At 48.4% G+C, this 12,399-nt stretch overlaps 1 protein-coding gene across 1 annotated transcript in view; it reads right to left on the minus strand.

Annotated features, from left to right (window-relative positions):
* MGA (MAX dimerization protein MGA) overlaps window positions 1–12,399 on the minus strand; it is an 801,076-nt gene that overhangs the window by 536,155 nt on the left and 252,522 nt on the right. The window contains 1 exon segment of the mRNA XM_030215215.1: window positions 3,684–3,812. Coding sequence (XP_030071075.1) covers window positions 3,684–3,812 — 129 coding nt within the window.

Consider the following 12,399-nt stretch of genomic DNA (forward strand, 5'->3'; position numbering starts at 1 on the left):
ACACACACACACACAAGCACACACAAACACACACACACAAGCACACACAAACACACACACACAAGCACACACACACATACACACACACGCACATACACACACAAGCACACACACACACAAGCACACACACACACACAAGCACACACACACGCACACAAGCACACACACACGCACACAAGCACACACACACACAAGCAAGCACACACACAAGCAAGCACACACACAAGCAAGCACACACACAAGCATACACACCTCTGTGCCCCCTCCCGCCGCATCGCCACAACAACCCGTGCAACGGGGCATCAGAAAGTCCCTACCCCCTTCCCTTCTCGCCGCATCACCCAACCCCTACCCCGCCGCTTCAAAAAGCCCCTCTCCCCCACACACAGACTGCCTCGCCACCCGCGACCGCTAATACAAACTCTGTCCGGCAGCTGCTGCTGCTTCTATTCAGCAGCAGCAGCCTGTACATAAAGAAAACAAACAAAAAAAGCAACCTCCTAAAACGCACCTCCATGGAGAACCATCTCACATTGGCTGACGTCTCTGCAGCCGCTCCTCCTCTCCCATCAACGTCAGTGCCCCCGCTGGAAGACCCCGGAGAAACGCCGAGACGTCAGAGGGGAGAGGAGGAGCGCATGCTGAGACTTCAGCCAATGTGAGATACTTCTCAACGGAGGTGCGTTTTAGGAGGATTTTTTGTTTGTTTGTTTTCTTTATGTACGGGCTGCTGCTGCTGAATAAAGGAAGCAGCAGCCACCGGACACAGTTTGTATTAGCAGTTGCGGGTGGCGAGGGGGTTGATGTGGGGGGAGGGGCTTGGTGATGTGCCATGGTGTGGGGGGGGGGGGTCCGGTGATGCGCGAAGGGGGGACAAGGGGCTTTCTTTGGGTGCTGCGCCGGCTGGGGGGGAAGGGGGGGTCTCGCTGGACATGGGTGGCTGGAAGGAAGCAGGGGGAGGGGAGGGGAGGGTCGCTGCACATGGGTGGCTGCAGGGGGGCAGGGAACAGGGAGATGGGGATGGGGCTCCACACACCACATGGGTGGGTGCCTGCAAGGGGAACAGGGGATACAGGATGGACACTGCAGGGTGGGCAGGGGGACAGAAGTGTTGGTGGTCATCAGGGGGGACAGGTGGGTCGATGGACATGGCTGGCCACAGGGGGGGAACAGGGAAAAAGGAGAGGAGCGTCCTCAGCCATGGGTGGCTGCACAGGAGAGGAGGGTCGCTGGACATGGGTAGCTGCAGGGGGAGCAGGGGGACAGAAGGATCGGTGGACATGGCTGGCTGCAGGGGGGACAGGGGAGAGAGGAGGGACGCTGCACATGCGTGCCTGCAGGGGGACAGAAGGGATGCTGAGGGGGGGAGCCTGAGACCACATGGGTGGCTGCAGGGGGAGCAGTGGAGACAGGAAGGACGCAGCAGGGTGAGAGGAGGGTTGATGGGCATGGGTGGCTGCAGGTGGAACACGGGGAGAGGAGGGTCACTGCACATGCCTGGCTGCAAGAGGGCAGGGGAGAGTGAGGGGGTTCCTCACACCACACACGCAGTCACTCACTCTCTGTCTGTCACATACACTCTCACTCACACACTCACTGTCTTTGTCCCTCACACAGAAACACAAACACTGTCTCTCACACACTCTCTCTCTCGCACAAACACATGCACTCTGTCTCTCTCTCTCACATTCTCTCTCTGACACACACACTCCATCTCTCACACACGCTCTTTCTGAAACATACTCTCCAAGGAAAACCTTGCTAGCGCCCGGTTCATTTCTAACAGAAACGGGCCTTTTTTACTAGTGTAAAATAAGCACAAAGTCTGGGGAGAAAAACTCACCAACCTCCCGTCTCCAAATTAGGAGCCACGGGGAACGGAGCTCCTCTGGTAACCTCGGCCCGAGGCACCCCTCTGCTCTTAGACTCCTCCGCAACTGCGGGGGTCGAGCCATGCGGCACTTCCAAGATGGCGCCCGCTGCCAGCTCCATCAAGCGGGAAGTATCATCGCTCGCCATGCTCGTACTGGCTCTACCGTCTAAACAACACATTTTACAGAGCCCCGCTGCTGATCTGCGCTTGCCACAACGGAAATAGCACTTAACTCCCTCAGCAGCCATCACTGAAAAACGGCAGAATAAAATTCAAAATGGCGGATTTGCGCCAAAATCACCCCGATCGGAACGCCGTTCGCGGGCCCTCCCTGGAGGAGCTGAGTACCGCTCTTACCTCAAAGGCACGAGTCCACGAGCTCTGGTCATGCTGCACAGTCAGGAAAAGCCTCAGAAATAGCAGCGCTGAAAAGCACGTTTTGTTTTGTTTTGTTTTTTTTTAAACGCTGTGAGGAAAGTTGGAGGCAAACAGCTACAGAGGCACTCCGGAGGCAGAAGAGGGTGGGAAAGGCAGGGAAAGGGCGAACCTATAAGCCTGCATCCACACAGGGGGAAGGGGAAGGCAGGGAAAGGGCGAACCTATGTGCCTTTAAAGTGGGCTCCACTTAGCCACAACACCCCTGCTACAACTGGCAAAAGCACAGGAGCCACCCCAGGCAGAATTTTCAAGGAGCTGAACAAGCTGCGTCCAACCCTGCTGGGAGATAGAGAAATACTGAGAGGCAGATGGAGCTAGCCGTCCTAGAGGCACTATGGTTTTCAGTGTTCTCTATCTCCCCCTGCTGGTAGGTGGACACAACCCATTCATAATGGATTAATCTGCTGCTGATGACAAGGAAGAGAGAAGCTTCTGACAGAATACAAAGGGAGGGAATGGCCACAAAGCAAATGATAAAGGATGATAAAACCAAATCTTTATGTGGTAGTTGACAAGTGCAAGATAGACAGCTGTGATGGACCCAACATGGGCCATGTTTCAGCATTAAAGCCTTCCTCAGGTGCCCTCAAAGAAAAACGTAATACAAAAACATTAATATAAATATCATAAATAAATGTATATAAGAAATTATACTTGTGAATTAGAATACTATCATTCTGAACCATTTGCTTTGTGGCCACTCTTACTGTTGGTACTTTGTGGCAGTGGACTGGTTTGTTTTTTGGGTTACATTTGATAGGAGCTTCTACAATCCCTACCACATCCAGTCACCAACTCTATCCAGCATCTGATAGCAACCACTACAGCACTCCTCACAAAAGGTGACCTCATCAGTCCATGATATGTGCTTCAGCACCAGTGCTCAACTCTATCCACTGAGAGTACAGCAATTCTTTTTTTTTTTTTTTTTTTTTTTAGGGGGGGGGGTGATTGATACCTCCTCTCTCAAAGAGGCAGACTCTTCTGTATTCTGCCTCTCCGTGGAACCCTCCCCTGGTGTCTCTACTTCAGTGGGTCTCTGAAGGAAGTAATCATCAGCGGGTCTCTGAAGGAAGTAATCTCTATTTGAGCCAGGTCCAGAGTAGGGGCTATTGAAGGATATCAAGAACATTCCTTTCTTTTCATAGGCATACCAAAAGGAAAAGCAGCAATCAGCAGACATTAACCATAGTTCCTTCTGAGGCCTGGTACCTGTCAGTATACACTGCTATGGTAAAACAGTAGTAGGGAACTGTGGACAGACAACACAGCACTGTCATTTAGAATCAGGTCCCAGAACTGAAATCAAATTCACATCTCCCATATAGCAGTGCTTCTGTGTCAATGACAAAGTTATCAGTTACTAGCTCACCTGGGACACAAGGGGAACTACAGGTGTTCCATGAAGAATGCCTCGCATAGTAAGTCAATGGCAGTGGTACACCCAAATATTTTAAGTCAATGCTCACTGTCGGGTCCAAGAAATTCAGTTTCAAACCCACTGCAAGAAAAAAAAAAAAAGAACAGTTAAGTTTCTCAAGATCAAGTCACAAAAGCAGAGATAGAAGAAAATAATGAAATAAAGTTTCAAAGTACTAGTACTAGGTGGGGAAATGTGGGATACAAGTGTACCAAACAAATAAATTTATGCAAGTAAAATTGTTCATTTTTAGCCACCAGAAAGCAAGCACACACTTTTGTAAAGACCATACTTTTGGAAACACAGAAACAAGGCATTCCATGTGGTTTATCAAAGGTGGCTTTGTAAACTTAATGTGTATATTTAAACCTTAAAAATAAATAAATAAGTTACATTATATTTTTAGTACAAGCTCCCTGAACAGCGTTCCTAATCTATGCCACTGGTAAGAACTAAGTTCACATGTAAGAGCACCTGGACAAGACCTCCTGAAAATTAATTTATTTATTGCATATGTATCCCACATTTTACTACTACTACTATTTAGTATTTCTATAGCGCTACAAGGCGTACGCAGCGCTGCACAAACATAGAAGAAAGACAGTCCCTGCTCAAAGAGCTTACAATCTAATAGACAAAAAATAAAGTAAGCAAATCAAATCAATTAATGTGTACAGGAAGGAGGAGAGGAGGGTAGGTGGAGGCGAATGGTTACAAGTGGTTACGAGTCAAAAGCAATGTTAAAGAGGTGGGCTTTCAGTCTAGATTTAAAGGTGGCCAAGGATGGGGCAAGACGTAGGGGCTCAGGAAGTTTCCCACCTCTTTGCAGGCTCAATGATTAATTAAATTATTTCACGTGTACCTATGCCCTGAGAACAAAGTCCAGAGTTGCTGCCATGAACTCCAACACCTGGAGGTAGTCCCAGGTTGATAGTGCTGACCAAGCAAGGAATGTCTGGAACTGCATCCTCAGCTTGTCGGCTCTCCCCTAGGTCAAGAACAACTTCTGAGAAGGAAGTGACATTAGCAGCAGGATCAGACGTGTAAACAGCAAGATCCACAAACCCTACCTGAAAACTCAAGCAGTAGCGCACCTCTGAGAAGTTAAAAAGGTATAAAACTCACCTGATGGTGTGTGGGAAGTGGTAGTGCCATGACAAGAATGGCTGCAAGGCAAAAAATGACAGACCTGCTCAAAATGTTTGCATACAGCCATAAGGGAGGAGAGCCATGAGTGGCAAGATGGCAGCGGGAGAAATGGCAGGCAGCAAGATACAGGTGGCAAGTGTACTGGCAGAAGAGCAAGAGGCTGCGATTACCTAAGCAGACTTTCAAACTGGGTTCAAAAAGGTAAAATAGGAGGTTGGAGTAATAAGGAGCTGGCATCTATGATGGGGGATAACAAGGAAGAGCTGGCAGAGAAGGCCTGGAGGGTCGAAGAGGTGGAGATGAAAGCAAAGGAGAACAGAGAAGAAACAGAATAAATTAAAGGTATAATAGTGGACTTAAACCACAACGATGCAGGAAGAACTGGAGGACTTGGAAAATCGGCTCAGGAAAAAACTTGTGAAAATCAGAAGAGTACCTGAAATGGGCAAATGTATGCATTTAAAAATTTCTGCCTACAACTAAGCACAATAAAACATACACAATAATGTCATAAACAAAAAACTCTTCATACATTTATCAAAGCAGCAATCTCAACTGCATGCTTTCACAAACAGATATATCTTTAAAAGTTTGTGAAGCTGTGCCATACTGCCACACATTCTTAAAATCCCAGGTAATGCATTCCAAACCTGTATACCTGCAATAGAGAAAGATGAGTTCCAAGTACAAGCATAATCTACAGAGTGTAAATTTCCACTACTTAACATCACATTCTCTGATCGAAAGGATCTAGAGGCTTGACACACAGAAATAACCTCTTTAAAATACCATGGAGTTTGATCAGAATACAACACTTGAATCAAACAAGCAATCTTGTATAACACTCTACAATGAATACGCAACCAATGAAGTGAGTACTACTGCAGTACTAGCGCAGATGATACCAACCCCATGCCTGAGGCCGACAAACCTGGATAGAGCACACCGATCACTAGCTAGGCCAAAGCCCAACATCCTGAGAGACACTGATCTATGTACATAACTTTACAGGCAAGGACAATGTTGCCATAGCAGCAAGATAGGTGAGAGACAAACTGGGAGGACCACAAGGTTGATATCTATTCTGATCTATCCCTTACTATACTGCAGATAAGCGAGAGTTTAAAGTGGTTACCCCTAAGTTGCAACAGGATAAAATTTGTTATAGATGGCTCTTCTCATTTCTCCTTGCTTTTGTGGAGAACACAGGAAGGGGTGGGGTAGGGTGGGAATTATGGTATCAGGAGAATAGAAAGTAGAAATAGCAGGGGTTTATAAGGATATGAACGGTGGATTATATTAGAAAAGGCTAAACTGGAAGGAGAAAAGATCAGCCTAGTGGGAATGTATGCCCCCAAGGGCAAGAGGTTTTTTGAGGAAGTGGGTTAAGAAGCTGAAGACATGGGAAAAGTTAAGATTATTGGGTGGAGAGGGAAATTTTAACACAACAAATTCCAAATTAGATAATACTGGGAATAGGAAGGTTGAGCATGGAGAACATCAGCTGCAACTGAAAAACTTTTTGACTGCTTTGAATCTACTAGATAATTGGAGATTTAGGAAGAGAAATGTCAAGATGTATTTCTATTACTCTGAGAAGTTCCGAGAGAAGAGAACATTTATTTCTCTGGTAAGTGAAAGCTATTTTGCACAAAGCACAAAGACTGGGGGTTTAAAGGAGGAATTGTAGGTTAGCGTTAGGCAAAATAAAAATATAAAGAGCAAATTTTATCAACTAATCTCCATAGTCTTTTCCACTTAGTTTTAAAAACTTTGTACCAGAGCATTAACAGACAGAATCTAACAGGCACTGCAGGATCTAGTTTAGTTTTCCCACCCCTAGGACAACTCTTCATTTATAGTCAGTTACTGTAATTAGGGTAACAAGCAAGGAGTGCACTTACAGAGTTTTAAATACCATTACAATCAAAGAAGGAAACACTAACAAAATCATTCAATATACTATATAAACTAAAATACACTTTTATATTAGGCTAATATCCTTAATACTGTAGCAAGTTTTAAATTATTGAAAAGCTCAAAAACACTAAGATGGGGTCAGCAGTCCAGCAGCGAGAGGGGTGCTATTCAGTCTTTTGCATTGAGTGTCACATGTATAATTATCTCCCAGTTGGTGAGATGTCATATGTGTGTGCTTGATGCAAAGAGCTCCTAGCTCTCAGGGAATGTGTCCGTTCTCTTGAGGCTAGAATAGCAGACTTGGTGTAGCTGAGGGAGACAGAGAGGTACATAGAGGAGACCTACAGGGATGTTGTAGAGAAGTCCCACCTCCAGTCTGGTAGCCCTTGTGCTACCTTAGAGGAGGGAGGTCTCCTAGAAGGAGAGCATCACCCTGGTGAAGTAGGAAGTACTCCTGTAGCCAGGATCTGCCCACCAGGGGATGCACTATCCTCTTGCACCGAGGATATGTCTCCAAGTGCTGCCAAGGGAGGGAAAGGTTATGACAGCTGTTGTAGTTGGTGATTCGATCATTAGGCATATAGATAGCTGGGTGGCTGGTGGACGTGAGAATCGCCTGGTGACTTGCCTGCCTGGTGCGAAGGTGGCGGACCTCACGCGTCACCTAGATAGGATTTTCGATAGTGCTGGGGAGGAGTCGGCTGTCTTGGTACATGTGGGTACCAATGACATAGGAAAATGTGGGAGAGAGGTTCTGGAAGCCAAATTTAGGCTCTTAGGTAGAAAGCTCAAATCCAGATCCTCTAGGGTAGCATTTTCTGAAATGCTACCTGTTCCACGCGCAGGGCCCAGGAGACACGCAGAGCTCCGGAGTCTCAATGCGTAGATGAGACGATGGTGCAGGGAGGAGGGTTTTAGATTTGTTAGGAACTGGGCAACATTCTGGGGAAGGGGGAGCCCATTCCGAAAGGATGGGCTCCACCTTAACCAGGGTGGGACCAGGCTGCTGGCATCGGCATTTAAAAAGTAGAGCAGCTTTTAAACTAGAAATGGGAAGAAGGACGACAGTCACTCAAAAGCGCACAGTTCGGGATAAGGTATCTTTCAAAGGTATCACCAAAACAGGGAAGATAGGGTATCTTGATAGTGAGGTTGCAAAAGAAACCATGGTAGATCAGGTGTCCCTAAATAAAAATAAAAATCAGACAAAAGACTGCAAATTAGTACTGTCAAGTACTAAGCATGATGTAAATAGGAGCAACAAACACAGTTTGAAATGTCTATATGCAAATGACAGGAGCCTAAGAAATAAGATGGGAGAGTTAGAATATATTGCACTAAATGAAAAATTAGATATAATAGGCATCTCTGAGACCTGGTGAAAGGAGGCTAACCAGTGGGACACTGTCATACCGGGGTACAAATTATATCCTAGTGATAGGGTGGATCGAATTGGTGGAGGGGTAGCATTGTATATTAACGAGAGCCTTGAATCAAATAGATTGAAAATTCTGCAGGAAACAAAACACTTCTTGGAATCACTGTGGATTGAAATTCCAAGTGTATAGGGGAAAAGGATAATGATAGGAGGGTACTACTGTCCGCCTGGCAAGGATGAACAGATGGATACAGAAATGTTAAAGGAAATTAGGGACGCAAACAAACTGGGCAATACAATAATAATGGGTGATTTCAATTACCCTGATATTGACTGGGTAAATATAACATCGGGACACGCTAGGGAGGTAAAATTCCTTGATGAAATCAAGGACGGCTTTATGGAGAGCGAATGATACATACCTGTAAGCAGGTGTTCTCCGAGGACAGCAGGCTGATTGTTCTGACGGCTGGGTTGACGTCAACGGCAGCCCCCTCCAACTGGAAGAAAACTTCGCAGGAGGTCCCGCACACACGGCACTCCCACCGCGCATGCGCGGCCGTCTTCCCACCCGTGCGCGACCGTTCCCGCTAAGTTGAATGACAAGCAAAGGATTGAGGAAAAACGCAACTCCAAAAGGGGAGGCGGGAGGGTAGGTGACAACAACCAGCCTGCTATCCTCGGAGAACACCTGCTACAGGTATGTATCATTCGCCTTCTCCGAGGACAAGCAGGCTGCTTGTTCTCACGACTGGGGTATCCCTAGCTCTCAGGCTCACTCAAAACAAGAAACCAGATCAATTTAACCTCGCAACGGCGAGGGCATAACAGAAATTGACCTACGAAGAGAACAACTAACTGAGAGTGCAGCCTGAACAGAACAAATCGGGTCCTGGAGGGTGGAGTTGGATTCAAACCCCAAACAGATTCTGCAGCACCGACTGCCCAAACCGACTGTCGCATCGGATATCCTGCTGGAGGCAGTTATGTGATGTGAATGTGTGGACCGATGACCACGTCACAGCCTTGCAAATCTCTTCAATAGTGGCTGACTTCAAGTGGGCCACTGACGCTGCCATGGTTCTAACACTATGAGCCGTGACATGACCCTCAAGAGTCAGCCCAGCCAGGGCGTAAGTGAAGAAAATGCAATCTGCTAGCCAATTGGAGATGGTGCGTTTCCCGACAGCGACCCCCTTCCTATTGGGGTCGAAAGAAATAAACAATTGGGCGGACTGTCTGTGGGGCTGTGTCCACTCCAGATAGAAGGCCAATGCTCGCTTGCAGTCTAATGTGTGCAACTGACGTTCAGCAGGGCGGGTACGCAGTCTTCCCGAAACCGGCTCGTGCCGGCCAGTCTCATATGTAGCAAGACGAAGAGAAGGGAAGACACAACTCCAAAAGGGGAGGCGGGCGGGTTTGTGAGAACAATCAGCCTGCTGTCCTCGGAGAATACCTTCTACAGGTATGTAGCATTCGCTTTCTTTGAGGACAAGCAGGCTGCTTGTTCTCACTGATGGGGTATCCCTAGCCCCCAGGCTCACTCAAAACAACAACCATGGTCAATTGGGCCTCGCAACGGCGAGGACATAACTGAGATTGACCTAAAAAAAATTTACCAACTAACTGAGAGTGCAGCCTGGAACAGAACAAACCTGGGCCTAGGGGGGTGGAGTTGGATTCTAAACCCCGAACAGATTCTGAAGCACTGACTGCCCGAACCGACTGTCGCGTCGGGTATCCTGCTGCAGGCAGTAATGAGATGTGAATGTGTGGACAGATGACCACGTCGCAGCTTTGCAAATCTCTTCAATGGTGGCTGACTTCAAGTGGGCTACCGACGCTGCCATGGCTCTAACATTATGAGCCGTGACATGACCCTCAAGAGCCAGCCCAGCCTGGGCGTAAGTGAAGGAAATGCAATCTGCTAGCCAATTGGATATGGTGCGTTTTCCTACAGCCACTCCCCACCTGTTGGGATCAAAAGAAACAAACAATTGGGCGGACTGTCTGTTGGGCTGCGTCCACTCCAGATAGAAGGCCAATGCTCTCTTGCAGTCCAATGTGTGCAGCTGACATTCAGCAGGGCAGGAATGAGGACGGGGAAAGAATGTTGGCAAGACAATTGACTGGTTCAGATGGAACTCCGACACGACCTTTGGCAAGAACTTAGGGTGAGTGCGGAGGACTACTCTGTTATGATGAAATTTGGTGTAAGGGGCCTGGGCTACCAGGGCCTGAAGCTCACTGACTCTACGAGCTGAAGTAACTGCCACCAAGAAAATGACCTTCCAGGTCAAGTACTTCAGATGGCAGGAATTCAGTGGCTCAAAAGGAGGTTTCATCAGCTGGGTGAGAACGACATTGAGATCCCATGACACTGTAGGAGGCTTGACAGGGGGCTTTGACAAAAGCAAACCTCTCATGAAGCGAACAACTAAAGGCTGTCCTGAGATCGGCTTACCTTCCACACGGTAATGGTATGCACTGATTGCACTAAGGTGAACCCTTACAGAGTTGGTCTTGAGACCAGACTCAGACAAGTGCAGAAGGTATTCAAGCAGGGTCTGTGTAGGACAAGAGCGAGGATCTAGGGCCTTGCTGTCACACCAGACGGCAAACCTCCTCCACAGAAAGAAGTAACTCCTCTTAGTGGAATCTTTCCTGGAAGCAAGCAAGATGCGGGAGACACCCTCTGACAGACCCAAAGAGGCAAAGTCTACGCTCTCAACATCCAGGCCGTGAGAGCCAGGGACTGGAGGTTGGGATGCAGAAGCGCCCCTTCGTCCTGTGTGATGAGGGTCGGAAAACACTCCAATCTCCACGGTTCTTTGGAGGACAACTCCAGAAGAAGAGGGAACCAGATCTGACGCGGCCAAAAAGGAGCAATCAGAATCATGGTGCCTCGGTCTTGCTTCAGTTTCAACAAAGTCTTCCCCACCAGAGGTATGGGAGGATAAGCATACAGCAGACCCTCCCCCCAATCCAGGAGGAAGGCATCCGATGCCAGTCTGCCGTGGGCCTGAAGCCTGGAACAGAACTGAGGGACTTTGTGGTTGGCTCGAGATGCGAAGAGGTCTACCAAGGGGGTGCCCCACACCTGGAAGATCTGTCGCACTACACGGGAATTGAGAGACCACTCGTGAGGTTGCATAATCCTGCTCAACCTGTCGGCCAGACTGTTGTTTACGCCTGCCAGATATGTGGCTTGGAGCACCATGCCGTGACGGCTTCCTGACACAGGGGGCGAGATCCGGTGCCCCCCTGCTTGTTGACGTAATACATGGCAACCTGGTTGTCTGTCTGAATTTGGATAATTTGGTGGGACAGCCGATCTCTGAAAGCCTTCAGAGCGTTCCAGATCGCTCGTAACTCCAGAAGATTGATCTGTAGATCGCGTTCCTGGAGGGACCAGCTTCCTTGGGTGTGAAGCCCATCGACATGAGCTCCCCATCCCAGGAGAGACGCATCCGTGGTCAGCACTTTTTGCGGCTGAGGAATTTGGAAAGGACGTCCCAGAGTCAAATTGGACCAAATCGTCCACCAATACAGGGCTTTGAGAAAACTCGTGGACAGGTGGATCACGTCTTCTAGATCCCCAGCAGCCTGAAACCACTGGGAAGCTAGGGTCCATTGGGCAGATCTCATATGAAGGCGGGCCAAGGGAGTCACATGAACTGTGGAGGCCATGTGGCCCAGCAATCTCAACATCTGCCGAGCTGTGATCTGCTGGGACGCTCGCACCCGCGAGACGAGGGACAACAAGTTGTTGGCTCTCGCCTCTGGGAGATAGGCGCGAGCCGTCCGAGAATCCAGCAGAGCTCCTATGAATTCGAGTTTCTGCACTGGGAGAAGATGGGACTTTGGATAATTTATCACAAACCCCAGTAGCTCCAGGAGGCGAATAGTCATCTGCATGGACTGCAGGGCTCCTGCCTCGGATGTGTTCTTCACCAGCCAATCGTCGAGATATGGGAACACGTGCACCCCCAGCCTGCGAAGTGCCGCTGCTACTACAGCCAAGCACTTTGTGAACACCCTGGGCGCAGAGGCGAGCCCAAAGGGTAGCACACAGTACTGGAAGTGACGTGTGCCCAGCTGAAATCGCAGATACTGTCTGTGAGCTGGCAGTATCGGGATGTGTGTGTAGGCATCCTTCAAGTCCAGAGAGCATAGCCAATCGTTTTCCTGAATCATGGGAAGGAGGGTGCCCAGGGAAAG

The sequence above is a fragment of the Microcaecilia unicolor genome, chromosome 9, assembly GCF_901765095.1.
Source record: "Microcaecilia unicolor chromosome 9, aMicUni1.1, whole genome shotgun sequence".
Lineage (NCBI taxonomy): Eukaryota > Metazoa > Chordata > Amphibia > Gymnophiona > Siphonopidae > Microcaecilia > Microcaecilia unicolor.